This window comes from Patagioenas fasciata, chromosome 13 (genome assembly GCF_037038585.1).
Source record: "Patagioenas fasciata isolate bPatFas1 chromosome 13, bPatFas1.hap1, whole genome shotgun sequence".
Lineage (NCBI taxonomy): Eukaryota > Metazoa > Chordata > Aves > Columbiformes > Columbidae > Patagioenas > Patagioenas fasciata.
In genome coordinates this window covers 22,985,005-23,011,877 of record NC_092532.1, presented here as the reverse complement: position 1 = coordinate 23,011,877, position 26,873 = coordinate 22,985,005, and the positions used below count along the sequence as shown (strand labels likewise).

Below are 26,873 nucleotides of genomic sequence, written 5' to 3'. Positions count from 1 at the left end.
GATAAACCAGGTGTTTCACTGGACTTCTACCATATATTGTCAGACAAAAGGTAACACACCCTTTAAATGCTGGACCGATCTACCACCAGATTCACACTCTGGTTAAACTCCAGCCCTCTGTACCGATTGTGTGAGAGTAATGCCCTTAGACGAATGGAAAAGTGCTGGAAATGAGTGATTCGGTATGTGTTCTGGCCACAGCAATGAAGTCTTGGATGCAGTTATGGACCGGGACAAGTGAAAAACACCCGGACATGTCCCTTGATGTTGAAATTGGCTCTAGCCTGGTCTTCTCTACAGAAGCTTGTTTGAAGAAGGCAGGGAGGGAGGCCATGCATCCATAGGATTCTCCAAGATTACTCTGATTACTCCCTCCCTTTCAAACACCGAGTACATTGAAGCCTCTTTAAAAAATTCATACAGTAGAATCATTCTATGCAACCGTAAGAAGAAAACTGTCAGACAACATTCCCAATTCAATATCACATTGTGCTTCGAGAAAAGATTTCCATATATTCTAGATTAAAAAGCCTCATAAATAAATGATAATCCATTGCTTGCACTGAAAAATGAAAAATAATTTTCTGTTTGCATTTTACTCCACAGAGAAAAATTTAATCTCTCTTTTAATATAGTCTTTGTATATACAGAGAAGTAAGAAGATGTAATCTCATGAAAATTGATTTTTTTACATGGTTAAAAATACTTCTATCGGTGTTTATCCAGAAATCTAACTTTTATGAGTGTTGGAATATATCGCATATTGATAACTTAAACACATTATTTCAAACAAATTATGATAATGTTCTTTTTTTGTGAAGACATGTGAGAAAACCTGGGTTTTTAACACTAAGCAGCATAGAGACAATGATGAAGAAAAGGGAAACTCCTAAGAGGTTGCTACATTTGGCCACAGTTCAATAGAAATATGTTACTAGTTTCACAGAATGTATTGTAATAAGACTTCTGTATATTTTATGTAAATCTAAAATAATATAAACATATACTGTGTATGTGTGTGTATTTATAAATAAATTTATGATCTTTTGAGGTCCCTTCCAATCCCTAACATTCTGTGATTCTGTGATTTTAAGTAACATGATGTGTCCGTTTTGCACAGAGTATAAATTCTATAGTGCAAACTACCTGTATCTAATTCACTGGCAAGACCAGAAGTACACTGAGGTTCTTTTAGCTGACGCAAGAAAAGCAAATAAAGTGTTATTTCTTAAAAAACAATGTTTTAAAAACCCTGATTTTTTTTTATTTAAATGACGAAATAAATTTCCCTGATAATGTTTCATTTGTCAGAAAAAAAAAAGCAAAAACCCTACATGATTCCCAAGAAGAAAAATCTGGTTTTGGCTCTTGTGTAGCAAAGCAGCAGCAAACAAGGTTAGAATCACAATTCAATCCAAGAGGTGCGGGAGTAACCCGGTTTAATTCCCGTCTCCGGCGGGGATGGGAAGGCATCGCCCGTCTCTGGTTGATAGCTGAGGGCCGCTCGCCTCTCGCCTTCATACAATTCCACTTTCTGGAAGTAATTAAAGTTTCACTGAAGCAGCTACTGAAACCCCAGTGGCCCACTTCCCAGGTAACAGCCACCATCACCAGCCAACAGGGTCATTCTCGCTTTATTTCTCAATTAGTAGTTACTCCATACAAGATAAAAGAGGACAAAACGCAGTCCTATCGCTAAAATGCTATTTTGGCACGGCCATTTAGAGACTTTTGTGGGAGAGGCGGGCTGCAAGACTGAAATTGTGAACCTGCGATAGCAGCTAAGGTGTCATTTAGTATTCAGTTTTGTAGGGAATAACCGAACAGTCGGCGTGACAAGAGAACGCAAGTGATTCCCTGCCCTGCTAGTAACCCAGGAGTATTTATCCGACAACCCACCTCTGATGTGTGAATGGTTCTGCGGTCACTGAAAATAGGGTGGTTCCTTCCATCCTAGAATAACTTACTGTCTTTCTCTAAATCTCTTCATGTCCTGTAAAACCCTTGCCATCAGCTACATCTACCACGGGCAAAGGGAAGAGCTGCATGGTCCTGTAGCTGGTATTTGGGAGCCTGCACTAACACCTCTTCCAGTCAAAATAAGCACAGCTGGAGGAAGCTGCAAAGACATCCCAAAAAATTAGAAATGCTACGAGAGATTTCTATTCTATTTGGCCCTGTAAATGACTTCAGTAAAATACACAGCTAGGTATATTTATCTTTCAACCTGTATTACACCAGCATTTATCTCCCCTGCAACCACATCAGGAAAATACTATGGAAAAAAAGCATGTAATTAACTCCCAACAGGATGCTGTCAGCATGCAAATGTAACACCAATGTACTTTTAGGCAACTTGCTATAAGAACATTTTTCAAAATTGTGAAAATTATTCCTAAAACGACACAAAAGTATCGCATTTTAAATGGGAATTCTCACTAATGGAATTATCACTTCAGGAAGCGATCATTTTCCTGCTCACTGGAAGCTTAATAAAAGCGCCGTATTTTGTCCCTAATTGTGATTAATCGGTGTGGCACCATGAATGGCAGCGATTCCTTTTCAAACAGGGCAATTTTCAAAATTTGGCAAAGTGTACATGTTATGCAAATGACTTTGTAATTGTCCTGCATGCTAAACGAAAGGAACAGAACTCGAGGCAGGAAAAACCCCAGGGCATTCTGCAGGAAAAGCAGCATCCTGGGCCACGTCGGGCACAGTGAACACGGCCAGCTGGGGACATCCAAACCTTGTTTCTGCCACCGAGCAGCAGCAGGAGAAAAGCCCTCACGCTGCGGACAGCGTACGAGGACACGGGGACAGCGGAACTGGGTGAAGGGACGGTGGGGACATTGGGCAGGGAGACTTGGTGGAGGTCCCAGAACATCTGGGTTGTTACTGGTCACAGAATCCCAGAGTGTCAGGGGTTGAAGGGCCCTGGAAAGCTCATCCAGTGCAATCCCCCATGGAGCAGGAACACCCAGCTGAGGTTCCACAGGAAGGTGTCCAGGCGGGTTTGAATGTCTGCACAGAAGGAGACTCCACAACCTCCCTGGGCAGCCTGGGCCAGGCTCTGCCACCCTCACCATGAAAAAGTCTCTTCTCAAATTTAAGTGGAACCTCCTGTGTTCCAGTTTGAACCCATTACCCCTTGTCCTATCACTGGTTGTCACCCAGAAGAGCCTGGCTCCATCCTCCTGACACTGCCCCTTTCCATATTGATCCCCAGGAATGAGTCCCCCCTCAGTCTCCTCTTCTCCAGCTCCAGAGCCCCAGCTCCCTCAGCCTTTCCTCCCACGGGAGATGCTCCACTCCCTTCAGCATCTTGGTGGCTGCGCTGGACTCTCTGCAGCAGTTCCCTGTCCTTCTGGAGCTGAGGGGCCACAACTGGACACAATATTCCAGGTGTGGTCTCCCCAGGGCAGAGCAGAGGGGCAGGAGAACCTCTCTGACCTACTGACCACCCCAGGTACCATTGGCCTTCCTGGCCACAGGGGCCCAGTGCTGGCTCATGCTCACCCTGCTGTCCCCAGGACCCCCAGTTAACCCATTTACTCATTCATTTTCTACCTCTCGTTTCTGAGAGCCTGAAAGTTCTCTTTCAGAAATGTGGAAACATCCATTTTGGGGCGCACCAAGCGACTCTTCCTATTTCATATTTTTCCAAGGTCTGTACCGTGTGTCGTCGGTGTTTCTCAAAAGAGGGTTTCTGATCGTTAGTTCAGGTTAAAACGACGCACGCCCTTCAGAAGCGCACAAACACTGCGCCAGCTCAGCCTCTGCTGTGCTCCAGCGCAGCGATGGCAGCACGCACCCAGCTACAGCATGTAAATAAGACAAAGACTAATAACGCCTTCAATCCTTTGAGCACAAAGGCTGCTGTAGTATGTAACATAGCAACACATTTTCCATTACACCCTAAGATTAATAAGCCTCATGGAGACCTGGAAAACCTGACAGAAAACAAGGGCAATACGATGTTCATTTCTGTTTCATTAAACACGGGATGAGCTGATGGATCTCTCCACACTTTGTCACTCCGCACTGTTAATGGCTCTTTGACATTATTATTCACCGTGGGTGAGATTGTGTAACCTCTGCTCACACTGGTGAGCATTTACAAAAGTAGTCCCACTGGCAACTGCTTCGGAGAGGTTACCTGGAGCATATGGTGCTGCTCAGCTCAAGTAAGAGTGGCTGAGCCTGACCGTAAAAAAGTGTTCGGGAAGGATTTTAGTGATGTGCAGATTGCTGGTGAAGGGCACTTCGGTGGATACAAAGGCTTAATGCAGCAGTTTAAAACTCTCTTTTCCAGCAGGCTAAACAGTTGAGTGAAACTTCTTCATCCTCTTTATCTGCGTATTTGATGTGAGTTTTGCACTGTTTCTTTTTTAAAGCAAGCAAATAAAACAGGGACAATGGGAGGAACGGGAACACAAAAGATGCCTGCACAGAGGCCCAACAGACATGATGCATCGGCCTAGGGACAGACAAAATAATTTAAACACAAGAACATTTATTATTTCTTCTTAATTATGTAATCAGGCGTTTACTTATGGTAGTGTAGTTACAGAATCCAAATCTAAAGTGGACACTATCACAATAGGCTTTTTGCTACAGCAAGGAGATGCCTTTTAATGTCTTTTAAAAAGCTGAGATGGAAGCAAAACCTCAAAGGTTTAAGCAAGTCTGTGTTTGAAACCCAGAACATGAATGGCAGCATAACAAAAAATTAAAGTTATGAAATTAAAAATACGGTATACATTAAAGACAGTCAATTTTGCGTATGATAAAGATACCTGAGATTCCGCAGATACATCTAAAACGATTTTATTTTGGTGAGGAACAGTATGAATCAAAGCATAAAAACGACTCAGGCCCACTGGATAGAATTGTCAGGAAGCACACATGATGTGCCTAAACACCTGGTTTGGAAATATTTAGTCTGTTCGGGAAGATAAATGTATGTGCCAAGGACTGAGACAGAGGGGCAAGCAGTCAGATACATCACGAACCCAAACCAAATACACAAAGGCCTAATAAGCAATCAGTTCAAGAAATACGAAACATCCAGGCCAGAGTCTTCAGCCAGGAGACAAATTCCGACCATAAAAGAGCAAAAACTGCAAGATTTTCCTTACATGTAGGTCTTGAGTACAAAGAGTGGATGATAAGCAAATTTGGTGCCAGTCTAAGCTTTGAAATATATCAGAGATACGTAACCAATAGATGTAAAAGCAGGATAAAAAACTCTTACAAAATGAAGTAACAACTGATTTCTTGCACTATAAAGAATGTGAAGGGGATAATGCTGAGAGTAAAACCTGAGAGAACTAGAGAACGATACAAGCAGGAGACATCTGCTCTGTTCACCTGCAGGCAAAATGCTTCACCACATCCCACCGCCCCAGAGGAAAAGCGCGATGCAAGCCCACCGCTCTTCTCGCTGTGTATGTGTATGTATTAAACCACTTCAGACCTGCACACACACATCTATCTCTGTCGTCTGCCTTTGCAAACTAATTCCCTACAGAATATGAACAAGGCTGCTCGTGTACCACAACTTCCCAGAGAAAGAAGAAAACATCTTTTACAAGTGTATTTGTTACTAATGCTACTTAAGGAAATACTCATTTCAGTGTCACCAATTCCACTGAAGTGCCACAACAGCAAACCTGTGAAGATGGAACAATATAAAAAATGTAGGCTCAAGTGCCGGCTGAAGAATTGGGGTGATCTACCAGAAACAGCAAAAGCAGGTGGATCGGCATCGCCTTCCTCTGTGCTTGGGGTCACCAAGATGAATGTGCATGAGAATCCTTTGTCTGTTGGTGCTATAATTTCACACACTAAGAACAAAACCGTGTTCTCCGACATGCTCATTGAAGTCCCTCTGGAATCAGCGAGAATTACGCGCCTGCATCTAAGGGCAGAATTTGGCCCTGAGTCATTAGTTAGAACTCTCTGCTGAAAGCCTATGGAGAATAGGGGGTTTCAGAGGACGATGCGGATCAAACTGATGTAGCACACCCGGAGATTTACTCTCACAGGAGAGCATCAAATACTCAGACATTCCAAAAACCCCATTTGTAAAGACAAAAATCTTTACACGACTAACACACCGCATTTGTAGCGGCTGCTTTCAGTTAAAAGAGACTCAAGCAGCACAAAAACAGAGGCACTGTAATCAAATGGAAGTTCAGAGGCGAGAAATAGCCCAAGATTTTCAGATCTATATAGAAGAGCATGCCAACTCCTAACAGCTGTTTTTCATGTAAAGACAAACTCGATGAATAACTTCAATATAGGTATTGTACGTGTGACGCTCATGTCCATAGGTGGCCTTAAATCTGTTGAACTGTTCCGTCTTCAGCTAAAGGATAAGCTCATAAAGATATTTTATTAAAATTTCCTGCTAGTTTGGCAGAGTTTTGAGGTGCGTGTACATATATATATGTCTGTGTATTTAAACATACATGTATATATATTGTAGTGTTATTTCCTATTTTCTGTTCGGAAAGAACTGCCTAGGCATTAATGAATGCTGCTTTAGTTGTTTATATTAGGATCTCATATCTTTGACTTATTTTGAGCTTTAAGTGAGCAGTTGATGCAAAACTAATTACAAACAGTATTCTGCATCAAATGCTTTTAAATTTTTAATGGTAGTATTTAGCAATATTATTTGTGTCCAGTCCTACCTTCAGACAAATGACTGACTTCTGTGATAAGAACAGACTGCTTTATCTCAGACATTTCCTGGGCACTTGCAGCATTCTGACTCCAAACCACAAATCCGTGCTTCTCATGAACTTCAGCGATGAAGTTTCCCCTTTGTTTTGCTGGAGGACTGACAATACTCCAGTTCACACTGGCTGCAAAGGCACAGCTTCAAAAAAATCCACACTATTTAATTCTAAACCGCGCTGTATCTGTTGCGGGATAGGCTGGCATTTGCTGTTAAAGCAGAAAATTACAAGATGGGCCTAATTGACCCTCTTGTGTCTTTGAAAAATCCTGTCTGTTGTCTCTAATTGACCCTCTAGATACCTTTATGGAACAATGAATGAATCCTCAGTAAATAATGGGCGGTGATGATTAATAGCCATGCTTTAGCTGGACCTGGCTCATGAACAGTTTTGTTTGTGTTGGTTTTTTTTTACCACCAGAGTTCTCTGCACTTCATAAACAAACTATTTTGAGATAACAAACATCCTGTTGTAAATAACATGAAAAGTTCGATAAAATTAAATGCTACCTCGTATAATGGAATGAAAAATAGAATTATTGGCATTATTCAAAAAGGCTTTCCATCACCACCTCTTCTCGTGTTTCAGTTACATGTCATCATATACTCATCTGCTTGATTTAGAAGGGAAAAAACCTTACCCTAATGGATCCCCCTCAAAAGGTAGAATTTATTTCTTTACTATGCATTGTAGTCAATAATAACATATTTCTTTCTCTTGACTCTTCATTGCAATAAAAATCTATGATACTATGATACTTCCAGATTTGGTTTCATTATAATGCTGTCAGAAAACATTATGAAAACATCTCCAAATCTCTCTTCTCTTATTAAATAACTCTAATGTCTAATGTTTTCAGGCTTGTCAAATTATAAACACAAATATGTTAAATTACACCATCACTGTGAAATACCACAAAGAAATCTTGCTGTGTTTTGAAAATAATACGTACAAGTTAGGAAATCAACTGGCTTAATGCCAGCCCAAGCAATCAAACGCAGCAATGAATGTTCACATACATCACCTTTCATACGGCACAGTGACATTTGGTGGTGCCATTGAAAATCACTTTCTACAATTCAGCGTGACATACTGGATATGCCAAGAAAATCAAGGACAAATCAACATGTTCTTGCAATACATGTAACTAAAAATGAGGACGTTCAAACAAATTCATGTTTCCAGATTTAAGAAATATAACAAAGATGAGAACTCTTCTTCAAATGTGAAACACACGAGCATGGACTGTGTAAGTTTATTCAAATAGTTGATCCTGACATAGCAGTTTAAGCTCAACCTTCCAAAACCAACCAGCTAGGAAAGTTCCACAAGATCTCCAACAGAAAGAAGCATTCCAGGTCTCCCAGTGAAGAAATACATCATATTTACCTAGTTTCCTACATCCCACACTCTGGTGAATACAAGCTGGGACTTGCTGCCCTATTTATGAACCTTTCATGGCACTGAATAGAAATGTAGGACCTGAGCTTCATCAAGCAGCTTTGAAATGTTCTTAACAACACTTAGAGAACTTCAGTAAACACCACCATAATTTTACCATGGGAAAACTGACTCGACCAAGGTCACAGAGAAGATTTGTAAAATTAGCTTTTACCTAACCCCAGATTATCTAAAGAAGATGGCTATTTTAAATCCAATAACAACCGTTTTCACAGTGGATACCTCAATTAATTGCAACCGAATTGAAAGATGAGAAAATTTGCTTTTAAGGCTGAGATTAATACAATATATACTTAATTATGAAACAAATCTTTGCTTACTGAGATCTGCCCTTCTCTTCAATGCAGTTTAGTTTCCTAGAGGCTTCTATCGCGCTCTCTGAGGAGACGACGTCTCTCGCTGCTGATTCACGGACAGTTGCTCCCATAAAAATGCGAATGCTTTCAGGAAGATGATACAATTTGGGCAAGGTTGATGATGACCGTAGTAAACTACCTGCAAATAAGCAATAACTATGGAGAGAGGTTAACTGAGAGGCAAGAATATTTTGTAATTTCATTGATTTAGTGTAGGTGCAGCATCCTTCAGAGAACGATCTAAATAAGCAGCTGAAGTCAACGTATTATTTCTGTTTCAATAGGCAGCAATAGGACACAGTATTTAACATGGTTATAAGCGTTATATATATACCACTCCCCAAATATCACAGAGTCACAGAATGGCTGAGGTTGCAAGAGACCTCTGGAGATCACCGAGTCCCCAATGCAGGGTCACTGGAGCAGGGTGCTCAGTACCATCTCCAGTCTGGTTTTCAATATCTACAAGGACAGAGATTCTGCAGCCTGCCCAGACCACCTGCCCAAATTCTTTACCACTTTCAGAGCAAAAAGTTGGTTTATGAAATGTTGCGTTATTTTCAGATGTATCCATGGCCTCACATCCAAACAAAAGTCACTAATGCAAAATAAACTTACAGCCTTCACTTGCGAATTTGGGATGAACTTGCTTCAGACCCCAAAACCTGCATTGCAAAACAGCGGTGCTCTGTGTTACTGGGCTTGTGCAAACAGCAAAATGTGGCTGTGTATGTTTGGAATGTAAATACAAACACAAATGCTATGTTTGTATGAGCCACCACTATAAATTATGCTCATTACCCCCTATCAGCAGGTGTACTGTTTAACTGTGCTGTATACGCTATGTGTCTGGAATACAAAGCCTATCGGTTGCATTTGTGGTTACTGTTAATGCTATAAAAACTTAGCAGAGAAGCTAATTTCCTTGTTTGACTAATAGTCAATGTTTGACGCGAATTTATGTAATAATCAAAATATAAATATAATTATACAAATGTATTTACAACCACCTTAAAAGTTCTCATTTCTTATGATTGAGATCCAGTGGAAGATGTGTATTCCCTAGGGGAACCTTTATGGCAGTAGGTAGATTCAGATAAATCATAACACAATTTACTGTAGGAAGTTGTTTATCTAAATAGTAGAAAACAGTAACCTTTGTACAACTGGGGTTAAACTAATTCTGCTTTAATGAAAAGCAAAATTTACATAGAGCTTTGTTACCACAGTAAACAGGACTCTTAGTCTGTTTCATAGTCCTTCCCATTATGTCTCCAAAGCCTCATCTGTTTCCACTAAAATCATGGTATAAAGCATGTTTTTCTTTTAATATCAGGGAGAATAGAGCAATTCAGCCATTAGGTTGTTTCAGGGCATAAAGATGAGAGAGTATAATAGATGCTTATACTTCAATAATTTTTTGTTCTCAACAGCACGTACTGAGCCCAAACATTTGAAACCTGATTCAATTAGAAATCTGACTGCTAAAGTACCACATATTGTTTTAGTTATAAGCCTGAACACAGAAATGAAAATTGATTATTTCTCTTCAGCTTCTAAAAATATATATTTAGTTCCAGCTATTCTCTCGGAAAAATAATGTGATATACACAGATGTTTTCATAGCCAGTAACCCAGAACAGTTATAAATGGACTTCCAGGACTGAAGACTCAATAGTGTAATTTTGATCCATCTCTTAAAATCTGTTACTTATGGGATGATGGTGCAATAGTCGCCAGTTTGGGATGTCTGACACTCCAAGGCCTCAGTACTGTTGCTCATAACTCCAGCGAGCTCCACTTGTTCTCACTGAAGTTTCCTATTGCCAATGTCCGTGTGGGGCACAGCTTAGGTGGCAAAGCTCAGCGGCCGTGCTTTCATCATTTCCAAAAAGCCAACAAAGGAAAAATACATCATTTCAGAAGGTTCAAAAAAATCCTTACAACTGCTTTCTGGGAAGGCTCCAAGCCCCCAAGGCAGAGAGGGATCTCAGTATCCACCGATTCCAGCCCAGGAACAGAACATCCAGCTACCTTTGAGATGCATAGCGGTGTGGGAAAGCCAGAAGCTCTCTCCCACTACTCTAATATTAAATGCAGGAAATTAGAGCTGAGCCAAGAACTACGTAGAGTAAAAGAAAACCAGAACTAAAAGTTTTATGTGAAATAAGAGGGGAACAAATTCTGTAAAAGACTGAAGCTGAGATAACTTAGAATGGGAAAGACAGAAAGGAGCTGAGAGAACACAGGAGAAAAGAAGCAAAGGTCAGAGTGGGTCTAGGAAAAATGAAACAGACTTTTGAGGATAAGGCAATAAAAAGGGATAGGAAACATCACTTTATTTCAAAAACCTGATAGCTCTGGCACTGTTCTAATTTCACAAATACTTAAAAAAGAAATTTAAATATGTCACTGATCAGCCTTTGGTGGCTTACTGAGAAAGAAGCCACCCATTATTGCACTTAGAAGTGATTAGTGCAGTTCAAAGGACATCGTCAGTACTTCAAAGGAAAGAATCCAACACCTACTAATAACACTGTAGGATTTTCAACCCTTCCCTCTGTCCTCCTGCTACCCATTGAATATTAAAATAATTAAGGAATTTAAAAACAAAACAAAACAAACCCACAACTTTAGAAAATCCAAAATTTAGGTTGGTTTTGAAACTTTAATTCAGTCCCTTGGCGTATGCAGAATATTTTTAATTATGAGAGAATAGTTCACTACATAGTTTTATCTCATGGGTTTTTTTTGTATTAGTCCAGGTGTTTTTAGCTAATTATTCTACTAAACATATGTCATCATTCAATAGACTTATCCATACCTGTGCTTCCAGTGGCAACACTAAGAGGATCATATTAGTGATTATGCTAATGTTTCTGTTACTTTTTAGCATGTCGCACACTACATAAATCCACACGTACTGTAGCAGGAAACAAGTTCAATAAATAATGCCCCTTCAGTCAAACACGTTGGACTATCCCCAGATCTCTGCTGCTGCCAAGTGACTGATTCAAGAGATGGGCAAGACAAGACACACAAAAATAGAGATACTATGATTAATGGATGATCCAAATTCCCCCGAACTGCATATCACGACTTAACGTGAAAACCTGAAGGGATTAAAGGCAGGAATTACATTATCATGAATAATATAAAAAAGTGATATTCTGTTTAAAAGCTTTTGAGTGCAAGTTGAACAAATACATTAACACAGCTTCCAAAGACTCAATCAGGTTGAATATTACCCAGAATTTATTTTGAAATAAGCTTTCTATATCTCATATGTGAAGCACAAGTCTATTTGTGACTGGCACTAAAGCTATTAGCATGCAGATGTTAATTCTTTCTTCAGTTATATAAAGCTTACACTATCGGCTTTGTCCTTCTTTTAATAGCAGAAACTTTTCTGAATTACATATGAAGTACATTTCAATGCTGCAGGTACGAGACACGTAGACAGAGATATATACCTATAGACCTACGCCGTTATTCCTTCCTTTTAATATAAATCGAGAAACTGTCTCCATGTTATAGTGTGGCTGTTGCACCTTATTTCTCAGTATTGAATTCATAAACAGGGGTTTGGAGGGCATTTAGTGTTTCATATTATTTCGATCGTATCAGTTGAAAATTTGTATTGGAATTATTCAGGCAGTATGTAAAGGTCTTCTGTAAAAGATAGCTGTACATTAACTCACAATTAAATGATGGTTTTAATGAAATTATAGTGTGTGACAGGTTAACGGACTGATGCTGAAAGGCAAATGTCGAAATGAAGCCAAGACGTTGATTTTCAAACTGACAAATCTTAACTCAACCATAACATATAGTTCCATTAGTATTATAGTTATTACACAAAATAATTTGGTTGAAAAAAAACACGTAATAGACCAAGCTGTCTAACCTCAGCGTGTTCCATGAAAGACGAACCAAGCCAACACCCCAGTGGCACACAGGTTTTGTTTAAGACTTGGAAAAAGGGTTACAAACCTAGAACCAACCAAGCACCTGCTTTCTCCTGAACTAGATCTTTCATCTTTACTTTCATTTGCTGTTCTCAGGACTAAGGTCAAGGCAGCAGCCTCATCACTGCTCAAACACAGCAAAAAGTCTTAATGGGGTCCTGAGTCTTAACCTCTGCTTATTCTTCCCAACTTCTATGGCATGAGGTGGCAGAATGTTGTTAACATTACAGTGAGGGGTTTCTCTTGTGGAGCAGCATCTCTGGATGCTATTAAAGACATCATTCCTACAGCTTCCAGCAAGCTAACATTCTAGGCTGTCAAGATATGATCTTGCTGCTATGTGGAATTTCAGGTAAAAGAGTGAGATCTTTAAAAGAGCAGAACTCCTCCCTGTGGAAAAGTTCTCCTCTCCAAGCTGTTTAAGCATGGGCTAAATACCAGCAAACCAGAAGATGTGATGGAATGAGCAGCAGGACATGCAGAGGTGAAACTGAGGATCCTTTTCTTGAAACAAATAATGGCACGGGACTTAGTTACACTGATTTTCAGCACGGCCAAAGAAACAAGAGAGGTGAGTAAAATACACCTGTTTAGCGATATGAGTTTTTCAGTAACTGGAAGCACAACAGGCCACTGTAAGGAGAAATGAAATGCAGAAAAGCCTGCCTAAATACATTATTTAATAATAAAATATAATAATAACAACAATAGCAATAATAATGGAAACAGCTCATGAAAGGAGCACTGGGGCAGAGATTTCCTCCTTCACGTGATTAGTTCGAACGCACTACGAGTGATTACCATACAGAAGGTGTAATTTTGGCACTGTGAAATGAGTGATGGGCTCGGCCCAGCGCCCGACGGACAGAAACACGGCACACACACAGAAACCAGGCAGGCTGGGGCTGCTGGGGAGCAGGGGATGGGGATGGAGGCTCTACCCTCCCACCCCTTCGGGTCAGAACGAAACTGCGGTGCTGGGAAGCCTGCAATATGCTTCAAACATTTCCAGCTGTTAAGGCCAAAAGGGCTCTTCATGACCATCTAATCTGACCTGCTGTTAACACAGACCATAGAATTCCTGTTATCTATACCTCTCCATATCGCACTTTCTTTTCTCCTCTCCCTATGTCTATTTCTCAGTCTTCTTTTATTCAGTTCTGTTTGCTTGTTTTCAAACACAAAGAAGCTTTGAACTCCACAGTTGCCAGTTCACTACATTTTAAACAATTACTTTGCTTTCTAACACCAAAACAAAAGCAGTACACTCGTTCGCCCTGTTGCCCATCTTGTTACCGAATCAATGTCACACACTGCGTAAAAGTAATAGAGATTATATGATCCAAAGCACACTTTAAGCGTCTCAGTGTATGTAAGGCATTAAACACTAAAATACAATTTATTTTACAGATTACCTCGAAGTAATTTTCAGTTTACTGCCACCTGAGGTCTAAGAGCTTCCGACACCTACAGACACAAGGTCTCTCAGTAGAGTCACCCAGAGGTGCATCTCCTGGATTACTAATTGTCCATATATTGCTCAAAGGAAAGTTTGCCTTTGTTCACTGAGCTACAGATGAACCTACCCACTTGTCGAAGCCATGTCAGTAATAGATGAGATATTTTATTTCCAAACAACGAAACAAACAAACAACACTAACACTAAGCTGCACTAGATGCTTGAAATCATTGTTTTGGAGGAAAGAACTCCATGTATGTAAAAATCCTTCTTTTTTCCCTCTGAAGCCAAGAAACCAAGTGTGTCGACAGCTGTCCCCAGCAATGAAGAAAAGGAAGGAAAGCCAAGAGGTCAGAGAGGGAGCCAAGAAATCAGATACAAACCTCTGGTACGGTCCAAAAAGTGGCCCATACTCATCGCACTTTGTTTCACACACAACCAAGGTTGGTGAGTCACAGATGTGCTGAATTATCTGTTGAGTCACAGATGTGCTGAATTATCTGTTAGACACTAAATAACCATAAAAGAACAGAAAGCCCTTAAGTAAGGCACCTCGGTTAAATTTCTAAAAATACATGGAATAAATCACCACAGCTCCCATAGTGAACATCAGGAATTCTCTTGCCCAGGAGAGTTTTAAGGGCAAGAACATCAGCTGAACCTTCTACAAGGGAATCTAAAGAGACTTTCCATGTAATTGGCACACCAGTAGTTAATGCTCTTTGGGTACTGTATTTATCTCCTTTTTCACAAGATATTAATAAGACGTACTTTAATGAGATCACAAAATACCAAGATGCAGCTCTGTGCAACTCTTGGCCACAAGGTGGACCACGCATGGCAGGACCGATGAATTCCTGACATCTTCACCATGCTCTTTCCAACTTCTTCTAACCGTCCTTGCTCTAAACCCAGCACATCTTCTGAGGAAGTTGCTTAATTTTCTGCTAATTAAGACAGGATCCCTATTAGCTCCACTGTACCCCCAGCCATGTGCTGTTTCTTAAGACGCAGCAGAATGTGGCTTGCGAGAACAAAGTGCAAATAGAAAGTAGCAAAATTCCAAGATGTACGTAGTACAATGCTCCGTATAACGTTAAAATGCTCGTAACGTCTCTTTATATTATTTAATCGCATGCTAGCTGCTATTTCCTGAAAACTCTTTGAAGGATGAAATAAAAACATATGCTATGAACACCCACTGCGTGCCGTTACAAATCAAAACTTACTTCTTAGTTTGATGAAACTTTCCACAGTGCTCACCATTGTAAATTAGTGTCACGGTGGTAAACTGCTTTGGAAATAATGAATGCTGCCTTGATGCCAGTTAGTTTCGTATTAGTAATATGAGAAGTCTCTACAGTGTTTAGAACTGAAACACAAGTGTCTTCTAAACCTACAGTTTCAGAAGTACAGTCATAAAATGGAATTGTCGGCTGGGTTGATGGAAAAGTGCAGTAAGACAATTAACAAGTTTATATATCCTAAATAAACATATCATTTGCCCCTGTTGTAAACAAGCAAAACCAGAGATGGATAGGACTCCTCATAAGGGTTTAATCAGTCACTGATCCACTATGAAATATACGGTATTTTCTCTGAAAATGGCGAGTTCTGTGAGCTCTAAAAAGAGCCTTGAAGTATTCAGCTAAAGCACTACTTTTCAAAAAGAAGTTTCAATGAATATTTTGCATTATTTCATGTAGTTTTGTTATTAATGTTTAATTTATTTATTATAATTTAATTTACTAAATGCTTGGCCTTTTATATGGCCATGAGTTCCACAGCCAGATAGATATTCTGAGCTTTATTTTTCCTTTTAACAGTTTTAAATCTCCATTTCTCAAATTCTGTTAGGGATAGACATAGAGATCGAAGAGTTCAAATTATAGTCTTTTCACCATTATTTTGAAAATCACCCTAATATCCCAACCTACCAGCTGCTTCACAGATAAGCAACTCCACCATTTTCAGTCCTTCTTTGTACAACAATATCTCCTCTTCCATAAGTGTTCCACTGGTTTGGTATATTCACTTTTCCTCTGCACTGTAAACCTACTCTTATTAAGTGCCTGCAAAAATTTATGATCATTTAAAAATGAAGTATCTAACACATCAGCAAGTAATATCTTTCTCTACCTTAAGAGAGCATCAAACAGGCAGGGAGACAAAGCACAAAGTGCCATAGTGCTCAGCTCACACCTTGCAAGTACTGGCCTAGAACAGAGGCTGAAATGGCTTCTAAAATACCCGGGACATTTTCTTATCCTCACCCAGTGGCTTGGGTGGCATTCAATAAATCAATCAGTCAATCAAAAGAATATAGCAGAATATGCAGAATGATGGTCAAACAGCATTGAAGTTTTTCCAAAGGTTTCGCTAGAGACAGAACTTGATAAAACTAAGACCTTATGAGTCTCACCCTTGCTGTATTTTCTGTTTCTAGCTGACAAGAACTCTATTTGAATGAAAAAAACAACTGAAATGTCCACAGTTTATGCCACTGGGCTGAAGAATCACATCCCGCCATTCCCAGTGTCAGAGCTCGAGTCACTGGTGGAGTTCAGGGATGGAGGGATCACCAAAGAGCTCGAGGAACTCCTCAAGACTTCTCATTTTCTATAACCAGTCTGACAATTCTGAACCTTTTGGAGAAAGAGGGCAAAAAGCGTTTATTTGTTGAAGAAATAAACCTATGTTGCTTAAATACAAGCATTACATTTAACTAATAGATATTTTTAGCCTTAGCTTGCAGCTTAAGTATTATGTTTTCTGCATATTATAAACTGGCTTTAACAACCACATTTACTGATATGCACCATATGGCATTTTGTAATACAAAACAGCTTGATAATTCTCAGGATATCAGAAATTATTTTCAATTGTTTGAGTTTGTCACACAGTTTACAGTATACAATATTTATTTTTCTTGAAAAACCTTCTTTGAAATAATCAAATAAAAATATGACCTGCTACATTACTACCAGACAACAAGAAGTTTCAGAGCGCTCTTAAAAATGCGTGGGCTTTTGTCTCCCTTTAATTTTTAACACGAGCTGCTAATTGGTGAATAAAAAGCACACGAATTGTTTGCAGTAGTGCCTTCTAATAAAGAAAGCAAAGCTAAGTTATGACTAACACACCGTAACAATTTTCTGCAAGTGGAAAGTCATTCTTTCCCAGTTCCCTTCCCAACGGAACAAGAAAATACACGTTCTTCTACAGTCTATTCACTGACACGCTGCTTATCTGATGATGCACTGCTTTGGGTCCTTTTCAGGAGCTGCTATTTAGATAGAAAGGAAGAAACAGTAATATGGGAAAAACATGACAAAACAACTTTTCAAGTGCACCTCTTAGGTACGATTCACTTCAAAATGAGCAGGATAAATAATTCCAGCAATACAGAATCTTATGGCACCGAGGTTTTTCAATTCTTGCTTATCGGAGAGTAACAAATAAAGAAACCCCTCTAAATTAGGGCTTTAAAAATCTGAGGCTACTATAAAGAAACAAGATTAACTTAATCCCCTAACAATCCAATTTATGACTAGTAAAAGGTTATGAAAAATTCCATCTAGATGTCAAATATAAGGAAACACAAAGTCTTTGGAGACACATCATGATAAACTGCAGATTGAGCAATAAGCTCAGTGAACAGAATGAACAGTTCAAGAGTTCAGAACATGTTCATTTGAAAGGTGTTCAGTTAAAGAGAAGGGCATGGTACAGACAAAGGCACAGAAAGGTCATCATTACAGTCATTCCATCTTCATTACAATGGTGCAGTCATAGCACGGGTGCACACACTTAAGTTCACACTTGCATGTCAATGCGCTGCTTCCGAGATGAAACAAAAAATACTTGTAATAGATGAATGAATCCTGGGAGCTACAGGCAGGTATATAACAACTTCTGCTTTATTAATTCAGTGTTGAAAATAAACAAGACATGAGATACCTGTGTTTTTGCATCATCTGAGATCAATTAAAAACTACAGTCTATCAAGAACACTCTCATTCTTCATCAAACAGGCGCAGAGCATGTCCTGGATGGAGTGCTTCCACCTGTCACAGCGTAGCCCACAACCCACTTTATCAAGCTAATTGTTATCTCGAACACAGCAGTCTGCAGATGTTTAAACTGTTTCAATAACATAATGAAGTCTGGCTTTTGAAATCAAGAGTATCTACTCCTGTTGAAAATTCAGTGAAAAGCTTGGCAGGTTACATTCAATAAACCAAAACAAGATTTTGGCGAGAATGTAGAGCAGAGAACCTCGCTCTCAAAAACAGACGAGTAACAACCAATGCAGGAAGCCACAATCCTGGCTTTACATCAGACCCCATTCAGCACTTAGCATTATGTCTGGCTGAAATCACTTTAGCAACAAGCAATACATGTCCAGGGCTTCATAGGAGGTCTCCAAACCAGGTACTGACCCAATCAACCTTGTCTGTATGTGGCAAGCAAGCACAACTATAGGCAGTGGCAGGCAAGCACAACTATAGGGGGTGCGGCTGCAAGCACAACTATAGGCAGTGGGGCTGAAAACACAACTATAGGCTGCAGCTTAGGGACAAAGACATTAAAACTTATTTTGCTTTGGTATTTGCACAGTACTTTTCATTAATAATTAACAGGAACTGGAATCCCTGGCACTGTCTTGTCTCTATTTTCTAATTCTGTAGGATGCAAACATATAGGATTTTTTTTTTCACAAGATCAATATAAACTAGAATATTTTAAATTTTATATTTACCTAAATATTTTAAAATAAAGCAATCTAAGATCATCTTGCAGCAATACACATGCATAATATAGACACAGTTTTAAAAAGTTAATGCTAGCCAGAAGGTCTATTGTATATAGCAGCACTGGGGCAGCAGAGTCGTTGTGTAGGATAATTGTGTTAGAATTTGGCCTACTGTAACCCGTAACATAATTTGTCAGCTTTCAAGAGTAGTTAATTTTGCAATTAAGAATCATTCTCACATATTTTAGTATCAATTACAGATGACCTGCACCTTTCGAAATCTAAGCCAAATCTGGCATGAAAATAATCTCTGTGTAGGCAATATCAAGAAGTCTGGTCAGTACGTCACGTTGATCTCAGAACACTGACTCACACAGATACTTCAGACTCCTCTCCGATGCTTATGCAAATCCTAAGACTATACACTGCCAATAGAAAGCAGGAGAACGATATTTAAAATGCTTATTTGATGTTATTTACAATATGTAAGGATTTGGCAAAGAAGTAAATATTTTTGTATTTCATTGTAAAACGTCTTCCCATTGCAAGAGAATAGAAGATTTTTAAATTCTTAAAGCAAAAGGAGGCAATGTCTCAAACACACCCCATAAATACCACAGGGAGCCCCAGCAGTCACTGGTGATAGTCTGGTGGGTAACCCATCGGGGTAGTGTAGTTACAACTCAAGAAACACATCAATATACTACAACTAATCAATTCTCCCTCAGAACAATGAGAAGTATTATTCTCTTCCCATCTATTGTTCTTGCTAATTCTCCTTCCAGTAATTGTGACAAACACAACGGCTAAGGTATGGTAAAATGAAAAAATAAAAGATCCTATTTGAAAGCAGCACAAACATTAAACTTGTGAGTGCTCTTGATTAATTTTCTTCATCATACCCAGCTCACGGCTGCAAGAGATCACATTATTTTTAAATATCTAAATAAACAACAAACTAAATCTAGACTTATCTAGATTATGGCACACCAGGGAGGAAACAGAGGAGGTCATGAAATTGGAGACTGCTGTTTCTTCTCATAATGTAATTACACTTTTGGCTAACGAAATTACTGCAGTCTCAGAGTAAGGGCTTGCAAGTCGGAGCTCTCACACGCTTGTGAGAGGTGGGGTGAGGAATACTGCTTACCATTTATATCCGAGGGATGCACACTAATCCCCAAGATCTGAGCACAATTTATTTTGTTTCTGAACTCTGAGCAAGACTGAATCAATGCACTTTTCTAATTACTGCAATAAAAGGAAAATTAACTTAACAGGGAGGAAAGTCTGGTAGAGAGAGGAGAGTATCATTTGACGCTTGCTGGTACCCTTCAAACAGCTGAAAACAAACACAGTTTAGCTCAGTGAAGAGAAGTAGTGATGGAGCAAAGCAATATAAAGGATGGCTGAGCACTCAAGGCCTCTTTCATTCCATTTCAGCATCCACAGCCCTGCTCCAGTCTGCACAAATTCTGCTACAATCAGAGGAGTCTAAAGCTTGTAAAGGACACACAGTTCAGGGCCTCAGTGGAAAAAAGATGGAAGAAGCAGTGTATTCTGGTCAGAAATACAACCTCCTGTTCTTGATTCCTTTTTGATTCTGGAATATTGTGTCCAGTTGTGGCCCCTCAGCTCCAGAAGGACAGGGAACTGCTGGAGAGAGTCCAGCGCAGCCACCAAGATGCTGGAGGGAGTGGAGCATCTCCCGTGTGAGGAAAGGCTGAGGGAGCTGGGGCTCTGGAGCTGGACATGAGGAGACTGAGGGGTGACCTCATTCATGTTTACAGATATCTAAAGGGTGAGTGTCAGGAGGATGGAGCCAGGCTCTTCTGGGTGACAACCAATGGTAGAACAAGGGGCAATGGGTTCAAACTGGAACACAAGAGGTTCCACTTAAATTTGAGGAGAAACTTCTTCTCAGTGAGGGTGGCAGAGCCTGGCCCAGGCTGCCCAGGGGGGTTGTGGAGTCTCCTTCTCTGCAGACATTCAAACCCGCCTGGACCCCTTCCTGTGGAACCTCAGCTGGGTGTTCCTGCTCCATGGGGGGATTGCACTGGATGAGCTTTACAGGGCCCTTCAACCCCTGACATTCTGGGATTCTGTGCTTACAGCCCCCCCAGCAATGGCCGACGCTCTCCACCACCCCCAGCGTGCCATCGAGCTGGTTTTCCTTTTTGGCAAATTAAGAGTGGCGAGGTGAAGATCGTGACCTACAACTGCTGGTCATTCCAGTGCACCTGTATAATATAAAGTACGATTTACCCAGGGGAAATGAATGGATAAAAAGATTTCTCACTTGGATAAACCCGCCATCCTCTCATTTTCTATTAACTGTTAGGGGATGGGAAAATATATTATCTAGTTGCTGTTAGTTGCCACCGGAATAACAGTTTCCAGGTCTTGGTAGCCAACAGCACACGGCTGACACATTCCAAAGGACAGAAAGAAACCCTGCTGAGTGCATCTGAACTAGGCAGTCGTAATGTATATGGGATGACTGAATGATTCCTATCTTTGGCTAAGTGTTTGGGGGGGAAATATTCTAAGAAGACACAAAGGTTCACGTGGGTTTTTCAAAAATAATTTGAACTGAAGATATTAAACAGATCAACCTGATTAATAGCCAGCAAAATATTCTGTCGATTAGAAGCCTCATTTCTTGCTTCAAACTGAGTTTTAGGAGACCAGCTGGTAACTGAGCTCACACATGTGGGCATACCTGATTCTTACCTCCTAAGCAGTGAAGTTACACAATGATTAACCTAATATGATTGTGTTTGAGTAAAATTTACATGCTACTAAAATCTAGAACACGTGGAAGAAAATGAAAACCAAAGCCTTTATTTTTTTACCCGAGTTCTCCAAAGCTTCCAGTGTGAATGTTAAACCCAATGAGCTTACAGAAACGAGACCAATTTACAAGCAAGGAGGCCATTATCACTCATCGCATTAAATGAACCCATTTCATTTTCAAATCTAGTTGCAAAATTAGTTCTTGCCTATTAAACAGTTCTCAAGAAATTAATGGCAGAAGGTTTTGCTTTGACTGTCATAAAGATCACCAAAACCACTTGTGTTTAAGATGCTAATTACAGGGGCTCAATGCCAAAAAAATAATTCTGGTAAATTAAATCCCATGATTAATTCATAACGTCCATTTCAGCATTAATCCTGGCATTAAGATACAGCGTAGTCCCCATACGCACAAATATGCACGGATCCCTCTCACTTTAGGGAATAAAGTAATAGTAATTCCTAGGGGTTTTTTATACCTCTTCATATTTTATGTACATTATTTAATTAATATAACTAGGTAGTTAATCCATTACTTTGTATTTCTTGTTTGTGATCTCCGTTAAGGCCTATAGATTTTAAAAACTCAAAATAAGTAACTTCTCATGCATTGTTTAGGCAGAAGTCTTCGTGAAACCACACGGACTCATGGGTTTATTGCTGTGCATCACACTCCTCTGCTGGTTTGGGGACAACGTGAATTCCCATCAGTTTATAATTTAAGACTTAAAAATAATCCCAAAGGACTGCACCAATGGTATATAGAGACAGCAACATCGCATACCTGGACATTTCCTGCAGAGTTTAAAAAAGAAATAATTACTGGATGACAGAGATCTTCAATCACTGCACCACCAACACGACACTTCGTGCTATCATTCTCCACAATACTCTTTCCAGTAAGAGTATTAAGGCTTATATTCCTGGTTGGGGAAACAGGAAGAAGCCGTGAATCTTAGATGTCCAAGACTTCTGTTTCTCGTGTCTTCCCCACACCCACCTTGATAATTCAGCACAGGTATATGTGTTCCTTTTCCAAGCACGTCAATCAGTGCCATTTTTATCAGTCAACGATGTGACAGAGCTTCCCAAATTTAGCTTTTCCATTCATGAGAAAGTGAACCAGGAACATATAGGAAAATGAAATAAAACATTAACTGACAGCTCCTCCGTTTGAGCGACCAACACAGCCAGGTGTGCCAAGAGCTTGTCAAGCGCATTATCTACCGAAAAGACAACTGCTCATACCATTCACCATTTCCTTCTGTTCATAATGCATAACTCTAGAGTAACTAATAAGCATTTAAAATGCTATTCCTAAATATTTGTTGATAGCATAATGACTCACGTTTTCAACTAGCAGCTGAAAAGCCTTTAAACAACTTATTTATTTAACAACTACCCATTTTTACTGTCTATTGTATGCAGTTTTCATTGACTCTCTTCAAAATTTATTTAAATTCAATGGATCAATCACTTCTGTGAAATATATTCTGAACACCAATTTGAATCAGATACACTTCTACCATGTTTTTGACAACCTACTGTTAACAATGACATTATTACTATTCCTTTTCTGCTGATATTGTTAGTGATTATTCACTGTAGACAGCACCTTCTGGGTTCTTTTTACGTTTAGTATCTTAAGTTATACCTGAAGCTGTTCTTTTACAGCCTCTACATACGGCTTTTTCAAAGTAGTAGGGGCATCTCATCTGCTCAATTACTTATTAGTGTTGCTAAAGAATACCATTTCCTCTCGTGGCTGATAAAATATTAATCAAAAACAGGAACAGAGCGATTTCCCAGTGTGGATGTCTTCTAATGGTAATACATGGAGTCTACGAGAGATCTGGAGGTCATGTAACAGCTCCTGAAGGCAGGGAGGGGCTCTACGATAGTAATGACATTGTACAGTGAGTAATGAGATTGTATTCAAAGAGCACCGGACAGCTTAATTATTGCTGTTCCGTAGGAAAGAAAATCGCAAGTGTGATTACAAGGATGCATGCGAAGATTTATTTGGGATAACTGCACATTACTGGAAAAAAAATCCTTTGTAAACATTTTTGATCCTTGCTATTCCTCAATATCCAACGTAGAGCGATACAGAGGGCAACTTTCAAATTATTACTGTGTCTCATGTCCATGAATCAGTTAATTATAGCAATAAAACAGTAAATAATTAACTGTTCATTCTGCCAGATATTAAACATGTATCCCATCCTGTCTGCAGGTATTTTTGTTCCTACGGTTCCTAGGGAGAAATGGAATGAAGAACAGAGAGACAATTTAAAAATACATGGGAAAGCTGTGACAGTTTGAAAAATAATCTAAATATCCTTGTATATAATATTATATCACCATATTTCTTTCTAAAGTTTCAATGCAAATACTCTTGACTGACTTGGGGGAAAAAAAAGTTATCCTAAATAACTTCTATACAAATAAATACTGCAAAATCCTTGGTGGTGGTGGAAGTGTCTCAACCTGGATCAACCAGTAAATACAATAATATGAACAATCGAGAATATGAACCACTTCTAGAAACTGTGCTATCAAACAAAACCTGTTCAGCTGGGTCTGGTAGCAGGAAAACCTACTCAGAACCCAAAATGTCTCATTCCATCAGTCTCTGGGCATTAATCAAGTCTAGTGGCAAGCACATGTCCCCAGCTTCCCCAGGAGAACGGCCAGGCCACTTCCACGCCACAGTTTGGAAGAAGAAAGGAAGACAATGGCATATACAAAAATAAGGGTATTTTTACCTCTAATAAATACACATCATATTCGTATCATCCTTTTGTCACACAATACAATGAATTCTAAAAGTGTTGCAACACTGGACAAGATGAAATATGGCTTGCGTCCAAGCTCAAGAACACACATCATCTCTTGGCACTTGTGTTTCGTAGTTCTTTGAATACAAGGAGGCATCAAACAGTCCTGTCAGCAGCCAAAAACCGAACCAAAACAAAAACCTCACAACCAAAACCACAAACACACACACCCAACAAAACTTTGTGCCTTGATTAATATGTATATCACTATCTAAATGGTGACTGCAGTGGACAAATATCAAATATCCAGAACAAGTAGGTGGGAGAGATGGGTAAAAAAAAAATCAGTTAAAATCTCATATTTAATCACACAGCACTTTTCAGTTATGAATCTAGAAGCATATTATAAAATATAAAAGTGCAATTGACTTCCTCTCCAGTGCTATATAGGTAAAACTGAGAAACTAAGATACAAATTCATTTGTACAAAGTCACTCAAATAGGTCAAAGCCTGGGCCGGGGGCCAAATGAAGGTCACTTGACATTACTCCAATTTACAACCCATTCTTCTTTCATTTTCTGTGGCACACAAGATAATTCATGATTCAGAGAAAAGGCTTAGAATACATATGCAGGAAAAGCATATAGGCAGAAGTAACAGCAAAGTTATTTCAAAATATGCAGAAGCGCCCTTTCACTTACATTTATTCCACTATATGTAGGAAACTACTTTTGTATGGGAATTGTTTACAGTTCATTTAAATTAATTTTCCTCCAATAAAACATAACTAATAACTTTCTTCATTAAAATGTCAGTGTTGTGATTCTTGCACTAACAATTTGGGATACTGTTCTGTTACAACCATGACATCTCCGCTTCGGTTTCTGAGGATCTGCACTTAACATCAGCAAGACCTGAGTCTGCTCAGCATCCTGAAGCAAGAGTCCTTAATGAGAAGAGGAGTGTGGGTGGTGAGCTGGTTTTGATAAGTAGTAATAGGATGAGCAAAAAGTAATATACCAACGGTTGATATATTACTTGACATGTCAATTGTTGGAGAGTTGCTGTATTGAATTTGTACCTACAGCAAACACAATACACAAGATTCTAATATACTGCGGTGTTTGCTACATATTTTCTGAGTGATTGTATTGACTTTGTAAACAAAGATTATATGAAAAAATAAAGACTCCTGTACCATATAATATTTACCAAGCGAACAAATCTATCATCGCTGGAAATAAAAACACAATTTCACCGGTGTCAGGAAAGGAGGAAATAAATTGACTATTTGAAATGAGATCAGATACTTCAGTTTGGATCTCAAGCACCTAAGAGAGCCCCCTTCTAGTGCAATAGTTGATTGTTATTTTATTTTTAAATGTTGCAGGGAGGAGAAGGAGCAGAAGAAGAATGGAGTCATGTTTAGAGTGAACAGTGCAGGTATTTCAAAAATCTGAATGAAGTAAAATGCTACATCTAGGCTATCCAAGTCTAATTTTCCTCCTAACCACACCAGTCCATCTCCCATAGGAAGAGCACCCAAAGACCTCCTGCTAAGTCCAAAATCACTTTTTCTGACTTTTGCAAAAGGTCGCATCATTTAGATATAGACAAATATAGAGATGAGATCAACGTTTAAGTTATATTAAACAGGATTTCATACCACTTGAGTATTTGTCCATATACTAGCACAACAATGAGGTGAAAACTGCGCCCCCGCTGTGTGGCTGCACCTTGGGCAGCCCCTCAGCTTAAATGCATCCTTAATGTTGGCTGGGCTGATTCTGAAGAGCGAGAAATACAAGCAAAAGCTTTAAGTTAATATTGGGGCCTTAACAGCACGCAAAATTGCTTGGGTTTTTGTTTGGTTTTGTTTGTTTTTAATCCTAATCACTTCTGGAATATCATTAACAAAATGAAGTCGCATTCCTGAAAGGTAGAACACATTTCAAAGAAATAAACTTTTTCTTTATTTTGTGGACATAAAACAGTGTTCAGATTTTGTAAAGTATTTCCAAATAACTGGTTCTCATCATTAGACTGCTTCATATACCAACTAGAGCAGAACATTACTGCTAAGAACAGATCTGTGAAAATAAAGGTCTATACTGGACTTGCCATAAGGTTCCAACTTGACAGCAGGAAAGGTATTTTATATTTGCTCCAAGTATTTCCTCTATAAATGAAACTACATGAGAATACAAAAATAAGTTATTTCTATCGAATCAAGATTATTTTACGTGGGATTTCCCTCTTCCAACACTATCACAGACGCAAATTTTACCCTATCAGACTCCTTTTCTTTGTGCAGCTCAGTTTAATCTTAGGAACGTCTATAGAATTCAGACGTTTTGAAGCTGTATGCTCAGGTTTGAGGCTGATATTGTACGTCTGTTCTTTAGTGTGCCACAATATCTGTAAGCAATGTATTTATCTAAGCAAAATAGAGCGATGCCACCCTAAACATTCCCCACACAATAAAATGTATATAAAAAAGGAGCATGTTAGCAGTAAGCAAACTGTCACAAGCAGAGCTCTGCATTT

The 26,873-nt window shown here is 39.3% G+C and overlaps 1 protein-coding gene across 5 annotated transcripts in view; it reads right to left on the bottom strand.

Annotated features, from left to right (window-relative positions):
• The window catches only part of WWOX (WW domain containing oxidoreductase), a 467,497-nt gene that overhangs the window by 294,460 nt on the left and 146,164 nt on the right, over positions 1-26,873 (bottom strand). Inside the window, exon 9 of one of the 5 annotated variants that reach the window (XM_071814355.1) lies at positions 8,562-8,705. The exons of the other annotated variants lie outside the window; for them this stretch is intronic. Within the exon in view, the coding sequence (XP_071670456.1) occupies positions 8,577-8,705 (129 nt within the window). The 3' untranslated portion in view covers positions 8,562-8,576. Of the gene's footprint in view, positions 1-8,561; positions 8,706-26,873 lie in introns of those variants that run through there. 5 annotated transcript variants of the gene reach the window in all.